This window comes from Aquila chrysaetos, chromosome 10 (assembly GCF_900496995.4).
Source record: "Aquila chrysaetos chrysaetos chromosome 10, bAquChr1.4, whole genome shotgun sequence".
NCBI classification, from domain to species: domain Eukaryota; kingdom Metazoa; phylum Chordata; class Aves; order Accipitriformes; family Accipitridae; genus Aquila; species Aquila chrysaetos.
Window position 1 is genome coordinate 11,105,369 of NC_044013.1, and position 23,813 is coordinate 11,129,181.

Sequence of the window (23,813 nt, forward strand, 5' to 3'; positions counted from 1 at the left end):
GTCGCTGGCTGAGCCTGCGCAGCTCATGACACTGATGCCCAGCTGCGGCCAGGGTGCGGGGGTGAAGCTCCTCTGTCCCAACGCCTTGGGTGGGGGTGGGGGGTGACGGGGTGCGAGACCCTCCGGGGGGGGCAGCTCGGACCTCCCCACGCGTGGGGCCGCTGGCTGGGGCCCGCCCGCGGCCGTGGGCGACGCGGTGGCGTGCGGGGGCTCCGCGCGGTGCCATCCGCGGCCTCGCAGCTCCCCCTGCCGGCACCCGGCCGGGCGGGCCAGGGCCCCCCCCGCGGCACAGGCACCCCCCGAGGGGTCCAAGGGCACGACACCCCCGGTGACAGGCTCTGCGGGACCCCCCCGGGGCCGGCCCGCAGCAGTGCGGCCACGCCAGGGGCCCTGGCAGCCCCCCACTTGCAGTGCAACCCCCTCTGCAGCGCACCCCCCCTGCAAGCACCCCCCCCCCCGCAATGCACCCCCCCGCAATACCCCCCCATTGCAATACCCCCCCATTGCAATACGCCCCCATTGCAATACGCCCCACATTGCAATACGCCCCCCATTGCAATCCCCCCCCCCCATCGCAATCCACCCCCGGTTGCAATGCACCTCCACTGCAGTGCGCCCACACCCCACTGCGATGCCCCCCCGCACCTCGCCGCCCCCCTTTTGCAATGCCCCCCCCGCGGAACCGCAACTCCCCCCAGCCGCACTGCCCCCGCCAGCCCCTGCTCCGGGGGTGCCAGCCCATTGAGCCAGCTGGGAATCTGGAGCGGCCCGGGCGCTCGGCGCTGCACAGCGGCCTCCGCCAGCAGGGAGGCGCGGGGGGGGTGCATTCCACGGGGGGGGGTCGGGGGCGGGGGGGGGGGGGGGGTGTCGGAGCCGGCGTCCACTAGGACCGCGCGGACACCCGCCACCCGTCGGCAGTAGTGCGCAGGCGCGGGAATCGCCCCGCCCACCCCGAGGCTACTTCCGCCCCCTGGCGGAAAGGCGCCCGCCTGGCGGTCCGCAGCGGAAGTGAGGGCGCGTCATCGGCGGGCGCCGGGCGGGAGCGGAGCCGCCGCCATGGCCGGGATCCTGTTCGAGGACATCTTCGACGTGAAGGACATCGACCCCGAGGGCAAGAAGTTCGACCGTGGTGAGTGGGGCCCCGGCGCCGCCCGTCCGCCCGGCCCCGGCTGCTCCCCGTCGGGCTCCAGCCCGGGCCTGCGCCGCCTCAGGCCGGAGCGGCTCGGCGCTGCCCTCCCGCGGCGCGGGGGTCTTCTGCCCTTCCTCAGCCCGGCCTGTCCCGCTCCCCCCGCTGCCCTTCCCGCCGGCGGGGGCCCCTGTGCCCTATCCCCTCGCCGTCGTCCGGCACCGACCCCACCGTGTGTTGCCGCACCCCGGTGCGCCCTGCTTCCCCAGCCCGGCTTCTGTGCCCCTCCACACCCCCGCGACCCCGGTACGCTCCATTCCCCACACCGCCGTGTTCCTCTCCCTGCCTGTGCGCACCTTAGTCTGCTCCCGGGCTCTGGCATCCATCCCCAAACCATGTGTGCCCCTTTCTCACAAACAGTTCGGGTGCCAGCCTGGGGTGGGGACAAGAATGGCCTGGCCCTGGGACCCTGCTCCTACCCAGCCCCTGGGGGTCTTCGCTGTCTTTGTCGCTGACTCTGCTGCTCTTCTCAGTATCCCGTCTGCACTGTGAGAGCGAGTCCTTCAAGATGGACCTCATCCTGGACGTGAACATCCAGATCTACCCCGTGGACCTGGGTAAGCTATTGGGCTGCTAGTTCAGAGTGTGCCAGGCCTGAGCCAGTGTCAGCTTGGGTGGGCGAGCTTAGAGAGGCGCGTGCTGGTGCTTGGAGGAGGGGGACTGAATTTGCTGCAACCAAGGAGTGAGCTGTCTCAGACTTCCTTGGGCCCCTGTGCTGTCCCCAGGTGGCAGGAGGTACTGGGCACTCTCAGTGTGCTGGAGCTGAGCCTGGATTCTGGTTCACCTCACTGTATGTGTTTGGGCTCATCTCTGGCCTGTTTCCCAGAGATGCTGTCTCGTGAAACTGCCTCAGTTGGTGGCAACCAAGCCTTGAGGGAGACCTTTTGAAATGAGCTTCTGTGGCTAAATATACTAAACAGGTGGAAAAGAGAGTCTTACTCTCAATGAAGTACAGAAGGGCTGGAACTGCTACTGCAGGGTCTCGCGCATCTGCCCAGGGTCCAGCCGAGCCCTCTGGAACTCTCCCTGTGAATCTCTTGCTGTGTCCCATGAAAACACCAGCAGTGGTGTGCTGGTGGCTCTGGTTTCCTCCACGGTGGTGACCAATGTCTGTGGGGAATGCAGAGACAGAGGATCTAGTGCAATCTTTTCCACATTCCTCGCTATCCTGTTGGGGGACTGAAGGCAGGGACGGGGCTTTGTGCTAAACCTGCCAGGGCAGCTCCTTGCCACCACCCTGAGATCTGCTGTGGCCGCTGCTGCTGTTCTGGCTGTGCCCCCCACCTTCTCACCACTCCTCTGCCCTCTCTTCCCAGGGGACAAATTCCGCCTGGTCATCGCCAGCACCTTGTATGAAGATGGCACTCTAGATGATGGCGAGTATAACCCCACGGATGACAGGCCATCCAGGTACGGGGTCCAGCCGGGGCCCATGTGGGAGTGGATGAGGGAAAAGGTGAAGTGCTGAGGGGCTGTGAGATACCTTCTCCCAAAGGACGTTCAGCAGGGGGAACACCTGGGTTTGACTCTTCTCTGAACTCCCGCCATCTCATCGCAGGGCAGACCAGTTCGAGTATGTGATGTACGGCAAGGTGTACAGGATTGAAGGGGATGAAACCTCCACAGAGGCAGCCACACGCCTGTGAGTGCCTGTCTGCAGGAGTGGGGGGACACGGTGCTCTGGGGTGGTGTGGGGGAGGCACCGGGATCCCAGCCTGGGTCTCCCATGGGATTCCCTGCTCTCACTGCTCCTCTCCTCCTGCCCCAGCTCTGCCTACGTGTCCTACGGGGGGCTGCTCATGCGGCTGCAGGGGGATGCAAACAACCTGCATGGCTTTGAAGTGGACTCTCGAGTTTACCTGCTGATGAAGAAGCTGGCCTTCTAGGAGACCTCCTACCTCCGTGGGCTGCTCCAGAGACGTTCTGCTGGCAAGCAAACAGGAGCCCTGTGACCCCAAATTCTGCCCCAGCATCCACACTGCCTGTCCCTTCCAGAACTGGGGAGGAGGGAGAAGTCCCTCTCCTCATCCCGGCCTCTTCTGACTCTTTCTGGGATCTGCAGTCACCTCCTGCATGGAGAGAGGTGCCTGACAGCCGAGTGGAGACCGTGCTGGGTGCTCCATGGTCCTGCCTGCTGGGCGTCTCCTCACCTCTGCCTTCCTGTGCTTCAAAAGCAGGCGAGGCCCCGGCTCTGGCCAGGGGCAGCTGGACTGGGACAGCGCCTGTCTGCCTCGGGGCTGGGGACCGCTTCCTAAGGAGCCATCCTGAGGCAGGCCGGGCTTGTTCTTGATTAAACTGAGACGTTTTTTCTAGATCTGGCTCTGCTGGCTGGGAGATGAGGCTGGCAGGGAGCGGGTACGCCTGTGTGGGGGGCAAAGGGGGCTCACACCACTTTCCCAAAGGACGAACAGTCCAAACCTGCCTGGGGCTCTTCTCTGCTGCCCTGCCGGGCATGGTGCACACTGGGTCTAGGAAGAGGCAGGTGGGTGTAGAGGGCGAGGAGTGGTAGCTCGTGTCCCCAAGTGGGGTCTGGTGCCTGACAGAGCCCACCTGCCCTGCCAAGCTGGCGGCTGCTGTGGGAGGGAGCTGGGTGCTGGAGAGAGACCCGGAGCACATCCCTGAGGGGCCGCCTCTGATGGAGGCCCCTGGGAATGTGTGGTCCACCTGCCAGGGCCACAGCAGAGGAGAAAAGGAGGACCCAAAGGACTCTTTAGAAAAATAGCTCTTTAATCATAAAGCATTCACAGTAGAGGTGCCTGCCTGGGTGGGAGCAGGGCCTGTGCCTGCTGGCGCAGGGGTGTTGCCGCTGTCTGCCTCTGTGGGTCGTGCAGTTGCTGAAGGCTTGAGGAACAGGAGCCAACCTTTTCCCTGCGGGCACCTTCCTGGGCACCCAGAGCACAGCTCAGTGTCCAGCAGGTTTTCTCTGACCCGGGATCAGGGGTGAACTCTGTGCGCAGCCTCACCGGGCCCTGCACTGAGGGTCTCTGCCACCTCCCTGGCCTTGCTTGCACAAGTCCTTGGCCAGGTCATGGAAGAAGAAGCGCAGCTTGCCCTGCACTAGCTGCCGGTAGGTGAGGAAGATGCTGGTGACGTGGGTGTGCTCCACGGAGTGTGTGGAGCAGCCTGGCTCCCAGGGTCCTGCCTGAGGGGCGAGAGCAGGACAAGAGGGGTGACAAACGCTGTCGTACCCAGCCCAGCACAGCCGGCGCCTGCACCAGGGTGATCTGGCTCATATGGGGAGGTCTCACCTCCCAGCTGAAGGTCTGCAGGAGCAGGAGGAAGGAGTTGGCATGTCGGTAAAGCTGGCTCAGCTGCCTGGCCCCGCACTCCTGGGTCACCTGGCCCTGGGCCTCTGCCACGGCACCCACCAGCAGTGCCAGGTCGCACAGGATCTCCCGCCGCTTGGTCTCATTCTGGGAGAGTGGGCAGTGAGCAGGCTGAACCCTGGCCCCAATTCATTCCTATGCCCACCCTAGGTCTGGATGGGGTCCTCAACCCCCCTGTGCCACCAGGTGTGCCCACAGGCATCTCGTTTGGCATTTCTGGTGCCTGTGCCAACCTGGGGACTCCTTCTCCAGCCCCATGGGCACCCCAGTGCCAGCACCATCCTCCCAGCCCCTCTCACCGATTTGGATTTCCACTGCTGGAGGCTGAAGTCCACCAAGGGCAGCACCGTGGGGCAGCTGAGTGTGGGCAGTGCCTGGCACTGGCCCTAGAGGGGAGAGGAGATGCCAAGGTGAGATACCAGGAGCTGTTCCTCTCCCTGGCCTTGGCTTTAGGGCGGGGGGGGGACTGTATTCTCACCGCTCTCTTCTCCATGTCCTTGGCCTCCCCAATGTACTTCTGGATGAGTCTGTTGTCGCAGACCAGCCGTGTTGGGTTAGCATGGCCCTCTTCCATGTGCAGGAGGAAGGATGTGAGGAGGAGCAGTCCTGCGGGAGACGGGGTTACCTTGGGCACCATGCCACCCTCCCTGGGCAGCTCCAGCCCAGGGCCATGCCAGCAGCAGGCAGCCCTCGTCTCAGCCTGTTGGTGCCCTTGATGGCCCTGTGGTGGGCACACAGGGGGAGGTCTAGGGGAGGGTGAGGAGAGCCTGGTGCTGCCCTCCGGTCGGTCAGCACAGGGGCCCGGCGCTCGCTGGGGAGAGCCGTTTCCCTGCTGTGCCGAAAGGCAGGTGGTGTGCGCCGAGGGGCCGCGCAGCTGCGTCTGTGCCAGGTTTTTCGGCTCCGCTCCAGGCTGGGCTGCAGGCGAGGAGCAGAGCCACGCTCCCTACGCAGACCGGGGCCAGCCCTCCTGATCTGTGCCAGGAGCAGCTCCGGCTGTCACGTGCGCTTCGGGGAATCCCTGCCTGCAGCATCCCGCAGCCTACGTCTGCTCCTTGCCGCTGCTCCGGCCGAGGGCTCGCCTGCCAGCACCGCCTTCCCCAGCACCGCTGGGCACGCTGCTGCCCTGAATGCCTCTCGGCCGGGCGGCTGCCGTGCCCAATGACCGCCTATCCTGGCGACGGGCATCTCCTCTCCAAAGGCCCTCTGAGCATCCACCTGCCTCGCTGCCCGCCTTGGCACTGCACCTCTCCCCAAAAGCCCTCGGTGCGGCCCGTTTCCCTAGGACGGGCTCGGAGAGATGCTCGGCTGCCCTTGTGTGCCGGGAGCGGCCGGGTCCGACCGAACCAGAGCCACCCTTGGGGTTTGCTACCTACACGTGGCTCTCCATCTCTCGGAGTCCCCGTGCGGGGGACGCTCTGGCTGTGCGGCCGTGGTGCCGGCTGCCAACGCAGCGCCCCTTCCCGCTCGCTCCCGTCCCCCCCTTTTAGCCGCGCACTCACTGTTCAGCTCCATGCTCAGCTGGGGGCTTCGGCCCTGCACCTTCCACCCTGGGGCCAGCGGCTGCTCCCCGGCTCCCGTCCCCCTTCCATGGAGGACGGCGGTGGCGCGGGCTCCCCTCGAGCCGCCCAGCCGGGTTGGAGGGCCAGGGGCCAGGAGTGCCCCCGGGGCGGCACGGCACGGCTCTCCGGCTCCGGCCCGGCCGCCCAGCGCGATTTCCTGTTGTGTCGCCGCTGACCTTCGAGCAAAATCGCAGCGGGGGCCCCGGGCCCGGGGGACGGCTTCCTGCCTCCGGCCGCTTCCTCCCTTGGCTCGGGGCGCGGGAAGGGCGTCCCCGGGCGCCCTCCGGGACTGCTCACCTGCCCCCTGGCCTGAGCGCTCGGCTGCCAGGGCCTCGGTGGTCAGCGCCTTGGCCGTGCCCGTCCAGGGGGTGAGGGTGGCACCGGTACCTGCAGGAGAGAGGGCATCAGCGACCCTGTGCTGGGTGGCCCTGGAACTATCAGCCCTGACGGGGTCCTGCTCCTGGCTGCGGCAGCCAGGCATGAAGGCCGCCAAAAATCCTCGTCCAGAGGTGGGCTCCGGCCCTGGTGACCATCACCCAGAGGCGGGCTCCAACCCTGGTGACCATCACCCAGAGGCGGGCTCCGGCCCTGGTGACCTTCACGCAGAGGCGGGCTCCAACCCTGGTGACCATCACCCAGAGGCGGGCTCCAGCCCTGGTGACCATCACCCAGAGGAGGGCTCCAACCCTGGTGACCATCACCCAGAGGTGGGCTCCAGCCCTGGTGACCTTCACCCAGAGGCGGGCTCCAACCCTGGTGACCATCACCCAGAGGTGGGCTCCAGCCCTGGTGACCTTCACCCAGAGGCGGGCTCCAGCCCTGGTGACCATCACCCAGAGGTGGGCTCCAACTCCAGTGATCCTTGCCCAGAGGTGGACCCCGAGCCCAGTGACCCGAGCGCAGAGGTGGGCTCCAACCCCTGCATCTGTCACCCGGAGGCAACTCAGGGAGGTGGAGATCCCTGGCGTGGCTGTGGTGCACGGTGACCTCTCCGAGCCGGGGAGGGTGATGGAGCACAGGGGTCTGGCTGGTGTGCGGTCCCCAGGGCTGTTTTACCAGGGGTATTGGTTGGGGCTGAGGCAGGTGAAGCACCCACAGACGCCCCCTCCCTGGGTAGGAGAAGCACTGGGGGGTCTCTCCAGCACCAGGCCCTGGCATGGCCGTGACACCCCCCTGGCAAAGCCAGCCCCCCCCAGGGCACTCTGGCTGCTGGGGGGGGGGGCACCCACCCATACCCGTGTATGCATGCACGTGTGCGTCCGTATGGCACACGTGTACACGCCCCCCACGTGCACCCTCAGACCTACGTGTGCACATGCGCACTTCCTCCGGCACACATCGGGGCGCACGCTTAGATAACCCCTGGGGCAGGGCAGCCCCCCACATGCTTCCCTTTGGGGGCGACCCCCCCCCCCCCCAGCCCACATCCTCTTGCCCCCGGTCTCCCCGCAGCCTGCGTGCTTCCTTCTCACACCCCTGCTCTCGCACACTCTCGCACGCTCCCACCCCTGTCCCTGCGGCCGGCGGTTCCCGGCAGCGCCTGGCCGGGTGACAACAGGCAGAGTAAACACCTCAGCCCCGTTCCGCCTGCCCCATGCCCTGCTCGGCCCGTGGCAGCCCACCTTGCGGGTTACGGGGTGCCTGGACGGGAGGGTCCGGCGGGTGCCACGGCTCCGGGGACGAGGCTGGCAGCCCGGCTCGCTTGGGGCACAGCTGGCGGTGGTGGGAGCCGCGAGCACCGGGGTCAAACACCGCCGGGCTTCCCCCGCACAGCCGTGCTCCGTCTCTGCGGACGTGACAAGCTGCAAACGCGCCCGCCAGCACCCTCAGCCCCTCTGCCAGCACTGGCCCCGCTCCCGCCACCGGCCCCGTGCCAGTCCCGGCCGTTCCCCGGGTCCCTGTCCCTCCCTGGGTGCAAAACCATTGACGATGCCAGGCTGGAGAGCTGTGGTGCCCCGCGCTCCCTGCTTGCCCTCGTAATTAGGCAAATGAACCCATCAGGGAAAACCAGAGGGCAGCTGGAAACTGGAGGTCTGCTGGACTCCAGTGGGCACCGAGGCATTCCAAGGTGCCTACAGTAGTCCCTTCGCTCCAAAATGCTCATTTGCAGCTGTGACAGAAGCTGGCAGGCAGCTGGAGCCCATGCCTGTGGGCAGCCTGGTATTCTTCTGCTGGAAACGGCAATGCCAGCATTTGCTGCCCATGCCGGGGGGGCAGAGGGGGACGTCGGGAGGAGCCCCTGCTGCTGGCCCGCCATGATCCCACCAGCCCAAATCCAGGGATGCTACGTGCTGTGGAGGAAGGGGGTCTGGGGGCAGTGAGCGAAGCTCAGGGACCCCAGAGGGGCATGGGGGCTCCGGCCGAGGCGGGCAGGGCTCTGGCAGGGGGCAGGAAGCCAGGTGGGGGCCGCGGGGCTGTGCAGCTGGCCGGATCCCGGTGCCAAGTTTCCCACCTCTCTTTACAGGGTGCAAAGTGCCGGGAATCCCACTGCGGGGGGGGCCAGCCGTTCGCACCCACTTCGCCAAGGTGACGAGGGCAGCCGGAGGTGCCAGGCGGTGGAGGGGGGGGGGTGCGGGGGGGGGGGGGAGACCGTGGACGGGTGGCACAGCTGCTGTCCCCGCAGGCCACCCAGATGTGCTCGGTGGGCACCCCCAGGATGTCAGTGCAAGGCAGGGGGGGCATGGGAAGCAAACCTGGGCTTCCAGGGCCAGGGAGGGGGCTCCGAGCCCCCTTTGAAGCCCCCATAAAAGGGTCCAGCATAAAGGGAGGAGAAAGTCAAAGGAACAAAGAGTGCGGCTAATCCCGGCGTGAGCAAACAGCCCCGTTTGCTCAGGGCCCAGCTGGCCCCGGGGCCAGGGAAAGGAGCACAGTGGGGCTCTGGAGGTGCCAGGCGGGGGGGGGACCCTCTACCTGGGCTGGCCCCCCGTCCTCAGGCTCGGGCAGCCCCCGGGAGCTGGGTGCCCCTTACCCCCTCCGGGCCTTCTTTTTACATTTGTAAATTGCCAATAAACATCCGTGGGCACATCCTGCTCCCCATACCCTCCGCACCCCGCGCCGCTCCGCGGCAGCTGGTCCCAGGAAAGCACCGTGGTGCTGCTGGGCGAAGGGGCTTGCAAGGGGCACCCTAGCTGGCGTGTGGCAGCTCAGGGGGTGAAGGCTGGCAGGGTTTTCCCCACCTTTCCCAATTCCCAGCTGGCCACACGCTGCCCGGCACCCCGGCACAAAGCCCTGGCTGCTGCCCAGAGGATGCCCATGGGCAAACCCTCCAGCTGCTGCCTTGCACCAAGGCACCTTGTGCCGGTGGCCCCGCTGGCATCTGGGGCGATCCCACCACGTCCCCTTTCCCCATCCTGCTCCTCGGCCCAGCTCTCCACCCTGATAGGGGGTGCCAGGAGGGCACCTCGCCCCTCTCCCTCCATCCTTCAGGGCGGTGAAGGGGTTAATGCCAGGCGGCGGAGCCGCAGGTGGGCGCAAGAATGAAATTCCTTCTCGCCGTCCTGCGAAGTCTGGGCACAAATATTTGCCTGCATGTCCGGTGGGGAGGGGGGGAGACCACCATCGCTCTGGGAGCTTGCTAATCCCCATGCCAAACACGGCCCCCCCCGTGCCCCGCATGCCCCCCCGCCTTCCTCCTGCCGGGGTCGCCCCGCAAGGCCTTTGAAGAGGGGACATTTGGGGCCAGGAGGACAGCAGCACCCTGGGTGCTCCCATAAGCAGGGAGCTCCATGGAATTGACGGGGCACCTGGAGCAGGCACGGCCGGGATCTGCTTGGCGTGTCAGACAAGGCTGCTTTGGGGTCTCCGTCCCGCTCCCCATGCAGCAGGCCGGGATGAAGGCGAGAGTCCCAGCCGTCCCTGCCATGCCGGCAACGCGCTCTCCGTAATAAACTCCATGTGTTCGCAGACAGAAAACAGCCACTTTCCCCCCCACCATCACCCCCCCAAGCTGCATCCCCCTCCCCGTACCTGCCACCCCCAAAACCCCCTCCATCTCCAGACCCCCCCGGCCTTCGTCTGGGGCGGCCCAGCCCTGCAAGCCGCCTACCAGTTGTGCAAATATTGCCGGAACGGCTGTAATCCCTGTGTCCAACGTGAATTATGAGATATTTCCACCCATTACGACAGCCCCCCCCCCCCCCCCCCCGCCCCGCCGCGTGTGTGCAAGGCCGGGGGGATTAGTCACGGGGCAAGCCGCGCTCGGCACAAAGCTTTGGGGAGGCCGGCGGCTCTCCGCACCCCGTGCCGAGGCGGGTCGGTCGAGGGGGGCTCTTTTTGGAGAGAGGGGGTGCCCCCCACGCCTTCCCGGCTCCGGGCTCACGCCTGGCACGGGGGCGAGGAGGGGGTGTTGCGGTGCCCGGGAGGCTGTGGGAAGGCGGGGGGGGGGGGGGGGGCCGGGGCATGCGGTTTCGCCTCGACCCCATCCCTGGGGAGCAGAGGCTCCTTCCTGCCGCCCCGAGCCCGGCTCATGTTCAAAGCCACGAGCAGGCAGCGGCTAATGAGGCCAGACAATAGGGAGCTGCGTGGGGCAGGAGCGCTGGCGAGGGCCCGCTGCGACGTCCCCATGCCAGGCACGGCACGGCTGCGGCACCGTGGCCCGCCAGGACCCGCCGAGGGACCCTCGCTGCCGGGCAGGGCACGTGCCCTCGAAGCCCCGGCGGCACTGCGGGCTGTTTTGGAGGGCGTCGTCGGGGGCATCCCACCCGCGCTGTGCCGGGACAGCACCCCACGTGGCCACCGCCTCCCCACCCAGGGGCAAGTTGGGCGCTCGCTCCGGGTAGAGGTGCCGCAGGGGTGTGGGTGCCGGCCGGGGTGGCCAGGGCTGCCGACGGCCGGCCGGCTTCGTCCCCGTGCGGCTCCAGCTGCCCGCAGCCGGCAACCCCGTTGGGGCTACGCCGGCGCCAGGCCCCGGCTCCGGAGCGCCTCAGAGCCGCCTTTGTGCAGGGCGCTGCCGGCACACATGTGCGGGCGCTGGGAAGCAGCTGGCGGGACTGGGACCCTTTCCCAGTGCCGCCCCCGGCCGGCGCCACCCCCTCCCCGCCAGCACAGGGACCCCCGAGGCGCCCGCCGGTTCTGGCACGCCGCCCTCTGCCCCTCGCCTGGGGGCACCCCTTGGCATTTCCAAGGGCAGCCAGGGCTGTGGATGAGGGATGCCCAGGCACGGCTGGGGCACCCGTTTCGTCCCTGCCCTTGTGCCCTCACTGCAGTGGCGATGCCCCCTCCCCGGGCAGGGACGCCCGTCACCCTCCTGCCTTGCCGGGCCCCGTGCCGGCATACCAGCCTGGTCCCAGCCTGGCAGCGCCGGGACACCCTTGCAGCCCCCCTCTCCCTCACGCTGCCATCCCATGCCTCAGTTTCCCCCACGCCGACGGCCGCGGCCAGGCAGGTTCCCGGTCTCTCCTTCCTTTCCCCGGGAAGAGGGAGGGAGCTTCCCCCCACCGTTTCCCCGCGTCCCGTGGCTGAGCCAGGAGACTGTGACGAGCTCTGGGTGTGCGGAGCCAGCGCCGGATTCCTGGCACCAGCGGGGCGGCCGGGAGCCATCGCCCGCCTCCTCCCTGCTCGGCCCCGCTCGCGTCCCACCGTCCCCCCAGGGCCGCTGCCGGGCCGCAGCGGGCACCGCACGGCGACGCTGGCACAGCCACGCAGACCCCAGCCCTCCCCTGCCCACCACGCTGCCAGATCCCGGGCCAGCGGGGACGCCGGGAGAGAGGAGAGGGGACAGGTCAGTGGAACCGCTCGCGACAGCGGGGAGGGCATGGGGCTGGGGGTCGCCATGCTGCTGGGCATGGTCCCCGCTTGCAGAAAGTGCTCGCGAGCAGCAGGGCGTCAGGCACGGCCGTGCCCGGGGGATGCCCGGGGCCCTGGCAGTGTCCCAGCCCTGGTGATGCCAGTGGGCAGTCCCGCCGGGGGAAGCCCTGCTGCTCCTCGCTGCCTCATGCCAGTGCCAGCTCCTGCCACGGGGCAGATCCCCGGCACAGCCAAGCCCCCGTGCCCCACTGCCCTCCCTGGGAGAGGTGCCCACTGCACAGGGACACGTGCCAATCCGGGGCAGGGAATGGGATGGGGTGGCCGCAGGCGAGCCGAGGATGGGCAACCCCATGCAGGCTGGCATCGGGGGCATGGGGCGGTGGGCTGCAGCCCCCCCCAGCCGCTCGCCAGGCCGCGGGGAGGCCCAGGAGGAGCCTTCTGGGGAGGCAGGGGCCTGTTGTGCTCCAGCTGTGCCGTGTTTCCCTAGCTACACCGCACAGCTGGCCGGGTGTTTGTACCGCCCGGAGTTGATTTTGGCAGCCCCGCACTTCCCCCTCCTCCCCTCCCCACCCGCCTTCCCCTCCCCGGGCGCCCGCCCGCCACGCACCCGCCACCCCTCCCTGCCACCCTTGGCAGGGGTGGCACGGCAGGGACACGGGTGGCACATGCTGGTCCCCCTCCCCACCGGCCCCCCTCCTCACAGCGTGTGCCTCAGTTTCCCCAGCTGGATGATGCTCTCCACAGGCTTTTCCATGGTGTCTGCTCACTACCCACCGCTGCCACCCTCGCCAGCCTGGGCACATGTGGATGAAGAGCGGGACCGGTGCTGGGTGCTGCTCTCTCAGCCTCCTCCACGGCTGCCCCCTTCCCTCCCCGAGCAAGGGAACCCAAGCATCTGGGCTCCTGTCCCCTTGCAGCCACTGTCACTGGTGGGCAGAAGCCCAGTGTCCCGCTCTGGAGCCTTTCTCTGCCTGGGGTGGGCAGCAGCCGGAGGGATTTGGGGATGTTGAGGGCACAAGTTGTGGGGTGCGTGTGACTTTGCAGAGTGCAGTGTGGATTGGGGGGGGGGGGCATGCTTTGGGGGCCCATGCTCAGGGGTGCCAAGTGGATGGAGGATCCGCATGTCCTGGGGAGGGACTGGCTGCGGGGAAGAGGTCTGCAGGGGGTCCATGCACCACAGGGGACTGTGTGGATGGACGGTGTCCTGCAGTGCCCTGTGTCCTGAGGTGTCAAGCGGCCTGGGTGGGGACTGAGTGGGTGGAAGAGTCCCCAGGATATCCCATGCCTGGGGGGGCGCCCAACGAGCCCCAGAAGGGCTCATGCCTGAAGGTGGGCTGTGTAGATGGGGAGCCCCCAGGATGCCCCACACCCAGGAGATGCCCCATGCCAGGGGAGAGAATATGGATTGTGGAGGGGGGCGTTTGAATGGGGGTGCCCCACAAATGCCTTATTCCTGGGTGGGCTTATGTGGATGGGGGACTCCGGGGAGGAGGGTCATCATGTCCTGGGGAAGCGTGTAGATGGGGGCATACGCAGGATGTCCAGTGCCCAGGAACACCCCAAGCTCTGTGGATGGTGGTGGAGGTGTCTCCACAGTGCCCTGTGTCCCGGTGGGTGTTGTGTGGATTGTGGGGGGGTGTCCCCAAGATGCCCAGCCCCTGGGGGTGCCCTGCGCCCTGAGGGAGGAGGGGATGTGGTTGAAGGCATCCCTCGGGTACCCCATGCCCTGGGGCTGGCACGTGAGTGGGGATGCTCTGCACCCGGGGGTACCCCGTGCCCGGGGGAGGGGGGACAACGGATGGGGGGAGGGGGGACAACGGATGGGGGGGGGTTCCCCCAGGACACCCCGAGTCCGGGAGTACCCCATGCCCGGCGAGACAGCTGGGTGCCCCAGGACGGCCCGTGCCCGGCGGGGGCGGCGTGGCCAGGGCCCGGGCCGGCGGCGGCGGGGGGGGGGGGGGGGGGGGGGGCCGGGGGGGGGTGGGTGGGTGTCGGAGCGCCACGGGGGCGCGTCCTCCCCCCACCCCCCCCAACCCCCCCCCCCCGACCGGCCGCTGCCTGCGCCTCATTAGCGGGGCCTTTGTTTGCACAGGGCTCGCAGCTCCCGCTTGCCCATGCCGCCGCCTATAAAGCGGAGCCGGAGCCGGCGGCCGGGCAGAGGCGGCGGCAGCGACAGGCAGCAGCGCCCGGCCCCCCCCCCCCCCCCCCGGCCGCCTGCCTGCCCCGGCCGGCCGGCACCATGCGCGCCGCCCTGCTGCTGGCGCTGCCGCTGCTGCTGCTGCTCGCCCCGCTCCTGCCCGGCCGCGCCGCCCGCCCCAAGCTCGCCCTGCCCATCCGGCCCGACACGGACCCGCTGCCCCCCGGGGGGGGCGGCAGGTAGGAGTTGTGTGTGTGTGTGTGTGTGTCCCCTCCGGCTTCCCTCCCCCCGCACCCTCTCCCTCCCCGCTCCCGGCACCCCCCGTCCTATACAAGCCGCTGCCCGCACCCCCCTTTCGTGCATCCCGCTTCGTGCGACCCCCCCCCCCCCACCCGCACCCCCGTACTTGCACCGCATGTCTGCACCCCCCCTCCCCTTCTTCTTGCACCCTGCATCCCGCTCCGGGCCTCCCACACCCCCCCCCCCCCCCCCCTCCGCCTCCCGCGGCTGGCCGGCACCGGGAGCGGCACCGGGAACGGCACCGGGAGCGGGACCGGGAGCGGGAGCGGCCGCCGTGCCCAGCGGGCGGCGGGGCGGTGCCGGCCGCTGTCCGGGGCTGCGGCAGGGGGGTGCCCGCGGCCCGGAGGTGACCGGGGGCGGCGGTGGTGGTGGGTGGGTGGGTGGGGGGTCTCCGCAGGCTGCGCCTTCGGGGGGCAATTCTATGCCCTGGAGGAGACGTGGCACCCGGACCTGGGGGAGCCCTTCGGGGTCATGCGCTGCGTTATCTGCCACTGCGAGCCGGTGAGTGCCCCCGCACCCCCCCTTCCCCCGGGAGATTCCCCAGGATCCGGCCCTGCCGGGGAGGGGGCTGGCGGGGGGGTGGGGGGGGAGTTCGAGCCCTTCATTCATTACACGCCCCCCCTCATGGAAAAGGGACGCGGGGATCCCTCCGGCCAGCCGGACACCTGGATACCCCCCCCCCCCCCCCTCGCCGCGGCAGTGGGGAGGAAAAGGGGGGGGTTAAAGGATCAGGCTTCATTCCTCCTCCCCCTCCTCGGGGATGGCCCCCCGGCCCCCTCCCTCCCTCCGAGCAGCCCCCCGAGGCCGGGGCTGGCGGGGCCGCGCACAGCTGGGCAGGGGGCTGGGGGCCGTGGGGAGGGGGCCCGGGCTTGGCAGCCGTACAGGCAGCTGGGGGCTGCGCAAGGTGTCCGGGCTGCCTGCGGAGGCTCCAGATGGGCCGGCATGGGGGAAGCCAGGCTGTGCGGGGAAGGGGGCACACCTTGGCACGGCTTGGCACACTTTGGCACGGTTCTCCTGGGCTGTGGCCCCCCCCCACCCCCCCGGCAGCAGAGGAACCGCCGGGGGAAGCCAGCGGGGAAAGTGAACTGCAAGAACATGAAGCAGGACTGCCCCGTGCCCGCCTGCCCCCGGGCCACGCTGCTGCCCGGGCACTGCTGCCACACCTGCCCCAAAGGTGAGGCCTGAGGGGAGCCCCCCCCCCCCTGCACCCGCAGGGTCCCCCGTGGGCATGGGAAAGGGGGCACTGTGCACGCACCCTCAAAAAGGGCTGCTCGCTTTGTTATGGAGGGGTGCCTGTGAGGTGCTGGGCAGGGGGAAGCCCTGATGGGCACAGCCGACCCCAAACCACCCGGGGAGGGGTGCAGAGAGAGGGTGCACGGGGCTAAACACCCTGCCTGTCCATCTGCCAGCGCCCAGCGTGCCCCCCGCACCCGAGCGCAGAGCCCCACGGTGATTCACAGGGCACATCTCGGTCTATCTCAGGAGGGGGGATTCATTATTGCCACCCCCCCCCGAGCTCTTGGGCACAAGCAGCCTGGTGCAATGGTCTCCTCCTGTGCCCACCCTATGCCAGCCTCGCCAGGCCCCCCAGAGAAGAGCCCCGCACCCCCCTTCGACACCTTCGAGTACTTCCAGGACAAGGAGGACGACCTGGACAAGCCCTACAACGACCGCTCCTACCTCAGCTCCGAGGGGCTGGCCCGTGACGATGCCCGCACAGGTGAGCCACCCACCCGGGTGGGCAGCAGCAGTGTTGGGCACCCCCCCGCGCTCCCCACCATCATCAGCTTCCCTTCCCCAGAGTTTGTGGCCTTGCTGACGAGCGGCCCGGAGCCATGGCACCCCACGTCCAGTGCGGTGGCCAAGGCTCGCTTCACCCTGCTGCGCTCCTACCTGCTCTTCTCCATCAGCTACGAGCGGTGAGTCCTGCCCCGCGTCCGCTGCCCAGGCTGGCACAGTGGGCACCCCCCCTGGAAAAGGGGGGGATGCAGTGGTGCTTGCGCCTCAGTTTCCCTTCCGACATCCCCCCGCGGTGCCACAGCCTTGCATTGGCAGGGCGAGAGATTTGGGGAGGGGGGCGATTGCGCTGGGGGTCCAGCCTGGGCGAGTTGCCGGGATTTTGGCACACCCACGGCGCCGGCCAGGCCTCACCCCTTCGCCTCCAGGTCTGGAGCGGGAACAAACGGGAACGGCTCCAGGGCTCCGCGGAGGATGCCGGCGCAGCGAGGCAGAGCACCCCGTGGGCTCTGCCGGCGGGCATCGCCGGGGCACTGCCAACAGGGTTCCCCATCCTCATCATGCCCTCCCCGGATGCCCGCGAGCCTCTCCTCTCCCTCCCTCCGTCCCGCTCCAGTTTCTTCTGCTCTTCCTCGCTTCCAGGCCCCTTTGCATAGTAAAGTGGTGACTAATTTCCAGCTCCGACCGGGGGAGCCAAACGGAGCCGAAAATGCTCCTAATTTACAGCCGGGCCCAAGCGCTCGGCTCCCAGCGGGTCCTGCCCTGCCGCCTTTCCCGGCGGGGACCCCCCTCCTGCTCGGTGCCAGTTTGGCACCGCTCTGGGGCAGGGGAGCCCAAGGGGCCCGTGCCAAGCTGGCACCCGGTGGGACGTCAGCGTTGGGCCAGCCTGGGCGTGGGTGGGCAGAGCGTGGCGCTTGGCACCCCAGGGGGACGTCACCCTTCTCTTGCCCACCCCAAATCACTGGGTAACCCCCGTGTGCCCTCCCCAACACACCCCTGTGCCCGGTGCTGAGCAATGGTGGTGCCAGGGGAGTGGGGGGTCCTTGCTCACCCCCTGGGTTCCCGCAGGCTGGGGCGGCCGAGCCGGGTGCGTTTCAGTGACCCTGAGGGCAACGTGCTGTTCGAACACCCCGTGCAGAAGAGCGCTGCCCCCGAGGATGGCATGGTGAGAGGGGCCGGGAGGACAGGGGGGGCACGGTGCCCCTTCCTCCCCCTGCCCGGGTGTGCGGTGTCTCCCCGGCCCCTGACCAACCCTGCGCTCGCCCGCAGCTCTGCGGGATGTGGAGGACGGTGTCCAAGGCCAACATCCAGCTGCTGCGGGGGGAGCAGCTCCGCGTGTCCCTCGTCACCCGGGCGCAGCCCTCCGGAGAGGTCCACGGGCACATCCTCAAGCACCGGGCGCTCTTCGCAGGTAAGTCTGGCTCCCGCGTGCCCAGCCGGTGGGTGCCCACCGGGATGCCCCTCACGCCCCCTCTCCCCGCACAGAGACGTTCGGTGCCATCCTGACCTCGTCGGACCCCACGCACCTGGGCGCTGGGGGCATGGCCATGCTGACGCTGAGCGACACCGAGAACAACCTGCACTTCATCCTCATGGCCCGAGGGCTGCTGGAGCCTGGTGCCAGGGGTGAGGGTGGGCACGGACACTCTGCGGGGCCTGGCACTGCCCGGGGGGGGCTGTGTGGGGCTGGGGGGGGGGGTCAGTGCATGGCACGTATGTGGTTTGGGATGCGTGGGTCAGCATCTGTGAGGTCAGGGGGGGTATAGGGGCTATGCATGGCGTGGTGGGGGGAGGGTTAAGGTGTGCATAGGGGTTGTTGCATGATTTGGGGTGTGCATGGGTGTGTGGTGTGTACCTATGGGGAGGTGTGGGGCCAGGGAATGCTGGAGGGTGTATGGGTTGGGGGTCGGTGTGCAGAAGGATGGGTTTGGGATGTGGGTTGTGCAAGGATTTGGGGAGTGCAGGGGGGAATGGTGGGGGTCACGGTGTGTGGGGGGTCCAGGCGTGCGGGACAGGACAGGCAGCTGGCAAGAAAGTGGGGGATCGGGTGCAGGGGTTTGGGGGCGGTGTGCACAGAGGGGTGGGTTTGGGGGGCAGAGGGACAGTGGTCGCAGGCCCCTGGTCCAGCGGGTCCAACTCGCTCTGCCATGGCCAGAATCCCCCTGGGTCCCGCTGCGGGTCCGCATCCTGCACCAGGGCCAGACGCTACGGGAGGTCCGCGCCAACATCACCGTGGAGGTAAAGCCGTCTGTTCCCCCACGTGCCCCGGCAGCTGCGGTGCCCGCCGTGCCGGGGCTGAGCCGTGGCACTGTGCCCCCCCCCCCCCACTCCGGCAGGACCCCGAATTCGCAGAGGTGCTGAGCGAGCTGTCTGCCCACGAGCTGCAGTGGCTGGTGCAGGGGCAGCTCCGCATCGTGGCCGAGACGGAGGGCCGGCACGCGTGCCAGCTGGCGGGCACCATCACCACCCGCCGCAGCTGTGACAGTGAGCACGGGGCGGGCACCCCGGGGTGCAGGGGGGTGGCCATCCCCCCCCCCCATGCCAACCTCACACACACTCCCCACCCCGTGCCTCTCTCCCCGGGCTGAAGCCATCCAAAGCGTGCTGTGTGGAGCGGATGCCTTGCTGCCGACCAAGACGGGGGCCGTGGGCTCGGCCAAGCTGGCGCTTCACGAGAATGGCACCCTGGAGTACCAGGTAAGCGGAGGGCACCCGTCTCCCTCCTGGGGTTCCTAGGGGTGTCTCCCCCCACGGCGATGCCCCTCGGTGCCCTTCCCGCAGGTGCAGGTGGTGGGCACCGCCAGTGAGGTAGTGGGCATCACGCTGGAGACCAAACCCCGGCGGAAGAGCAAGAGGAACGTCCTGTTCGACATGACGCCCAGCTACAAGGACGGGCTGGTGAGCGCTGGGTGGCACTGGGGGGGATGGCACGGTGACCTTGTGTGAGTCCCTGTCCCAACCTACGTGGTCTCCCACCGGCGGCAGGCCCGGGGTGCCTGGCAGAGCCCCAGCGCCCGTGATGCCCACATGCTGCTGCAGAATGAGCTCTTCCTCAATGTGGCCACCAAGGACTGGGTGGAGGGCGAGCTGCGGGGCCAGGTCATCTCCCTGCCCTACAGCGGGCTGCTCGCCCGCTACACAGGTACCCGGGGGGCACCAGGGATGGCGGCGGGGGCGGTGGGGCAGCCCCCCTGCCCACCACCTCCCATGGCCCCTGTCTGTGCGCAGAGATGCCCGTGGTGCTGGCAGGGCAGCTGGTGTCCCCCCCGGTGGGCAGTGGGGCCGGGGGGCATGCCTGGCTCTCGCTGGATGAGCACTGCCACCTGCACTACGAGATCTCGGTGGCGGGGCTGGGACGCCCGGCCGACGGCACCGTCAGCGCCCACCTCCACGGAGTAGCTGAGCTGGGCGAGATGGGCGCCCGTCCCCACCAGCATAAGCGCCTGCTCAAGGGTTTCTACAGCACCGAGGTGAGACGGGCACCTGGCTGGGGCACCCCACAGCGGGGACCGGGCCGGCGCTCGTGCCCCACCACGGTGCCCCTCTCACCCCGGCAGGCTCAGGGGGTGGTGAAAGACCTGGATGCCGACCTGCTGCAGCACCTGGCCCAGGGCACTGCTTTTCTGCAAGTCAGCACCAAAGCCCACCCACACGGGGAGATGCGGGGACGGGTAGGTTTCTACCTGGGCACGGCGCCCTTACCCATCCCCGGCAATGCTCAGGGTCCCCAGCTGGGTGGCACGGCTCAGAGCAGGGTGAGAAGGGCACAGGGTGGAAGGCATGCCGTGACATCGTCCCAGCAGCCCGGCGTGATGTGTACTGCGGTCGTGGGTGCTTCCTCCACCAGCCGGGACCGTGGAGGGCAGCCGGGCATCGGCATGAGAAGCGGGGTCCCCCAGTGGTGCCAACCTTCCTGCCCGTTGCCCCCCTCCAGGTGCACATCCCCAACCGGTGCCATGCAGGAGGGACCCGCCTGGCCCCGGGGGAGGCCGAGCTCTCTGAGGGTGCCAAGACCAGGGACATGGAGCAGCTGAAGAAGGACCCCAACTCCTGCTTCTTTGAGGGGCAGCACCGGGCACACGGCACCCGCTGGGCACCCGACTATGACAAGAAGTGCTCCATCTGCAGCTGCCAGGTGTGGGCCGGGGGGGGGGGCAAGCTGGGGGCCAGCACCCATCAGCAGTGCCCCCCTGTAACGAACCCCGTACCTGCTGCCCCCAGAAGCGCACGGTGATCTGTGACCCCATCCTGTGCCAGCCCCTCAACTGTACCCACCAGGTGCACCCCGAGGAGCTGTGCTGCCCCATCTGCGAAGGTATCTGGGGGCCAGGGGGGTCGTGGGGCTGGGGGAGCAGGGAGGTTCCCCATGGGTACAAGATGGCGGGTCCCTCTCTGAGCCTCTGCACCCCTTCACAGCCTCCCTCTTCCTTGCAGAGAAGAAGATGGGGCAGGAGGAGCTGAAGCTGGAGCGGGCACGGGACAGTAGCGAGGGTGAGTCCCAGCGGGCACAGGACGAGGAGGCAGCTCCGTCCCCGTGGCCTCTCTGGCACCCCCACGCCCCCCCGTGGGGACCGTGCCCACCTCCTCCTCCTCTCCCAGGCTGCTACTTCGATGGGGACAAGACGTGGCGAGGCTCTGGCACCCGCTGGCACCCCGTTGTGCCCCCCTTTGGCCTCATCAAATGTGCCATTTGCACCTGCAAGGTGAGTGTGAGTCCTAGTTCCCGTCTGGACCCCCACCCTCGTTTGGCAGCAGAGCTGCCCTGGCACCCATGGTGGCTGCCCTGAGCCGCCGGGCACCGTGGCAGGAGCTCAAACCAGGGTGGGGGGCGCGTGCCTTGTACCAACTGCTTCGTGCCCCCCCTGAGCCCCCCACCCTCCCCGCAGGGCACCACGGGCGAAGTGCACTGTGAGAAGGTGCAGTGCCCGCGGCTCACCTGTGCCAACCCCGTGCGCGCCAGCCCCTCCGACTGCTGCAAGCAGTGCCCAGGTACCTGCACCCCCCTCCTGCCCTCCGCTCCCCCGGGACGGCCCCGGCATGCCACCACCGGTGATGCCGTGGGGTGCCCCTGCCATGGGCGGGCAGCCTCCCAGCGCCCTTTCCTGCAGCCCCGGAGAAGAGCGTCCCCGAGCTGGCCGACACCATGCAGGCGGATGGGCCGCGGGCGTGCCGCTTCGGGCGCCGCTGGTACCTCAACAATGAGAGCTGGCACCCCTCCGTGCCCCCCTTCGGAGAAATGAAGTGTATCCTGTGCTGGTGTGTGGTGAGTGTGCCAGGCCTTGGCCGGCACCAGGTGAAGGAGAAGGCACCCCTGTGCCAGTCCCCAGCGCTTCGGGGATGGGTGGGAGAGCAGCCTGGGGTGGCACCCCAGGGACCCACCGTACCCACACCCTGAGGAGCTGCTAGCCCCCCAACCCCCGTGCTCAGCCCCTCTTTCTGCCCCGCAGTCGGGGGAGACACACTGCCAGCGCCAGGAGTGCCCGCCGGCCGCCTGCGCCAGCCCCGCCAGGAGGGACAACCCCTGCTGCGCCAAGTGCCGCGGTGAGTGCGAGCGCTCGCACGTGGGCACTGCTCCCCGAAACACCCCGCGGTGGCCCGTGCACTTCCCTGGCACCCTTGGCTGCCGAGCCAGGGCTGGGACCAACCCAAGCGCCCTCCTGGCACCACCCATCATGCCCATCTCTCAGCCCCGCTTTCCTCCACCGCAGCCCCCGATGCCCCCCCGGATGCACGGGAGAAGGTCCATGATGCCAGAGCGGAGGCGTGGAGCCGCTGACCAGTGACCGCTGCCCGGAGCGGGGCGAGCGCACAGCGAGGCCAGGCGGCCGTGGGGGGGGTCCCCGCCACCCATTGCCCCCGCGCAGGGCGGGGGGCACAGAGGAGCATGGCAGGGTGGATGCGGCCAGGCGCCCAGCCTGGGCACCCCGTCTCGGCACGGCCGCGATGCCGGGGCTGCCCTGCCCACTTGTGCCAGCGGGCAGCGGCTGGGCTGGCGGAGGCTGGGGCACCCGCTGCTCTCCCCCTCCGAGCCCCCCTGGCCAGCAGGCGCAGCGGGCATCGTGCCCACCTTGTACATAGTGTAAAATCCCTCCGGCCCCTGTCTTGCTGCGCCCGCGCTGGCTCGGCCGGGCTCGTCACATAATTTATGGTGCCCGTGGATGGGGGTCCCGATGTATTTATTAAAACCAGAGCTATTGCCCACCGTCCTCCCCGCCTTTTCCTAGCGGCAGCAGGCACAGCGCTGTGCCCCTGCATCCCACGCTGGCCTCTGGTGGCATTTGCAGGCCCTTGCCTTGCTGTGTTTGGGGGTGCGTATACTGGGGGGCGGTATTTGGGGGGCATGGGACCTGGGAGCTAGTGCCAGGCTGCGGGTGCCCCCCATGGGCTTTGGGGTGGTGCTTGTAGGGCGGCACTGGACAGGACCAGAGCAGGGTCCAGTGCCCATGGCCGGGGCTGTGATGCCAGCCCTGCCGGTGTCCGTGGCAGGGGCTGCAGACGCAGCGCCTGGCGATGGCGCCTGCTGGCACGGGGACAGTGGGGTTCTGTCCCCCACACCTCTGCGGTGGCACAAAGAGCCCAGCCTGGGGCCCCGAGCCAGCTGACACCCACGGAGGTGCCTGCCCGCAGCACCCACAGCAAGCCGAGTGCCTGGGGCTGGATGTGCCATACAGCCACCCACCTCTGTGCAGGGCTCCCCCAGTCACCCCAGTACAGCTACACTGGCCTAAGGCCTCACATGGCTCATGGGGCCCATGGGAGCCCCAGTGCTGCCACCTGCCCTTTGGTCCCCAATGTGGGGGACTGGAGCACCTCTGGGGACATCACTGTGCTGTACTGGGATGACTGGGACAGTACCAGAGCTATACTGGGCTATACAGGAAGAGTGCCAGAGCTGTAGGGGAAGTAACACTGGGCTCTACCAGGGCAGCACTGAGGCACACTGGCACACCACCACCACCATAGTGGGACAGTGTTAGCCCATACCGGGTCTGCACCAGAGGTGGCACTGGGCTAGATTAGGGTAGTGGTAGGGCAATAGGAGGATAGCACCGGGGCATACCGGACTGGCCCAGAGCCGTGGGTGCTGAGCCAGGTGTCCTGCCCCGTGCACGCCCAGGGCCACATGGGTGCCTGTGCCAGCAGGGTGGCAGCACCCGTGGTGGCCTTGCAGTGTACTGGTGGCCTGCAGCCGGGCACGCTGGCGGCAGCGGGCAGAGCGTGTGTCCTGGCACGGGGCTGCCCCTCCGGATGAGCGTCCCGGCTGCTGTGGGGCAGTGCCAGGAGCTGACGAGCGAGGAGGGAGCTCCGTGCCCGGGGACACAATGAGCGGGCAGCCCATTTTATCACCTCCCTGCCGCAAACTGGTTCATGTCCGGTGATGAACCCTCCCAGGCTGGCGCAGGGCATATCCCAGCCCCCAGCCCGGCCATCGTCACCCACCCTTGGGGGTGCCAACGTCAAACTGGAGGGTGGCACCCGGGCGGTGAGAACTAGCCCGTTCCTGGTCCCGCAGCACCAGCCCAGCAGTGCCACGGCTCTTTCTTTCCCCGCGCCCAGTTCTTGCCACAAAGGTGCCATGCGGTGCCCTGGGGAGCAGGGCGAGCTCGGCCCTGCCGGCTGCCCCGGCTGCCCCTGAGCCCGTGGCAGCAGTGAGACGGGGGTCCCGGCAGCCAACCTGCCATGCCGGAGCAGCTTGCCCGAGGATTGCCGGTGCCAAGCTCTGCCCGTGTGCCCCTCTGGAGAGGGTTGAGCCGCCGCTGCCCAGCGGGTTCGGCAGCGAAGAGCGGAGCCCACCTTCCTTCCCTGGGGCTGGCAGTCCTGGG

At 68.7% G+C, this 23,813-nt stretch overlaps 3 protein-coding genes across 6 annotated transcripts; 2 read left to right on the plus strand and 1 right to left on the minus strand.

Moving 5' to 3' along the window:
- Window positions 1-980: 980 nt before the first annotated feature.
- Window positions 981-3,498, plus strand: POLR2H (RNA polymerase II, I and III subunit H). Of its 2 annotated transcripts, XM_030029229.1 has the most exons (5): window positions 986-1,129; window positions 1,660-1,743; window positions 2,503-2,596; window positions 2,745-2,828; window positions 2,955-3,498. In XM_030029229.1, exons 1-5 carry the CDS (start codon window positions 1,057-1,059, stop codon window positions 3,070-3,072), a joined length of 453 nt encoding a protein of 150 aa, XP_029885089.1. In that variant the 5' UTR covers window positions 986-1,056; the 3' UTR covers window positions 3,073-3,498. The 2 variants fall into 2 exon arrangements, with proteins under 2 accessions (XP_029885090.1, XP_029885089.1); XM_030029230.2 differs by lacking the exons at window positions 2,503-2,596; window positions 2,745-2,828 and having other exon boundaries at window positions 981-1,129; window positions 2,955-3,052.
- Window positions 3,499-3,895: 397 nt separating this feature from the next.
- Window positions 3,896-9,648, minus strand: THPO (thrombopoietin). Its single transcript, XM_030029514.1, has 7 exons — window positions 9,363-9,648; window positions 7,694-7,873; window positions 6,012-6,458; window positions 4,991-5,118; window positions 4,812-4,898; window positions 4,435-4,599; window positions 3,896-4,328 (listed from the first exon to the last, which is right to left on the minus strand). The coding sequence occupies exons 1-7, from the start codon at window positions 9,418-9,420 to the stop codon at window positions 4,146-4,148; spliced, it is 1,248 nt and encodes a 415-aa protein (XP_029885374.1). The 5' UTR covers window positions 9,421-9,648; the 3' UTR covers window positions 3,896-4,145.
- A 2,015-nt stretch (window positions 9,649-11,663) lies between these two features.
- On the plus strand, window positions 11,664-22,191 carry CHRD (chordin). Of its 3 annotated transcripts, XM_030029028.2 has the most exons (25): window positions 11,664-11,790; window positions 12,561-12,792; window positions 13,909-14,192; window positions 14,651-14,754; window positions 15,301-15,427; window positions 15,827-15,973; window positions 16,055-16,172; window positions 17,059-17,155; window positions 17,260-17,401; window positions 17,476-17,616; window positions 18,146-18,228; window positions 18,327-18,474; window positions 18,581-18,687; window positions 18,772-18,888; window positions 18,976-19,132; window positions 19,219-19,460; window positions 19,548-19,661; window positions 19,925-20,125; window positions 20,212-20,305; window positions 20,425-20,481; window positions 20,590-20,693; window positions 20,877-20,979; window positions 21,099-21,253; window positions 21,438-21,531; window positions 21,699-22,191. In XM_030029028.2, exons 2-25 carry the CDS (start codon window positions 12,569-12,571, stop codon window positions 21,764-21,766), a joined length of 3,228 nt encoding a protein of 1,075 aa, XP_029884888.1. In that variant the 5' UTR covers window positions 11,664-11,790; window positions 12,561-12,568; the 3' UTR covers window positions 21,767-22,191. The 3 variants fall into 3 exon arrangements, with proteins under 3 accessions (XP_029884888.1, XP_029884891.1, XP_029884890.1); XM_030029031.1 differs by lacking the exon at window positions 12,561-12,792 and having other exon boundaries at window positions 11,688-11,790; XM_030029030.1 differs by lacking the exon at window positions 11,664-11,790 and having other exon boundaries at window positions 12,711-12,842.
- Window positions 22,192-23,813: the final 1,622 nt, after the last annotated feature.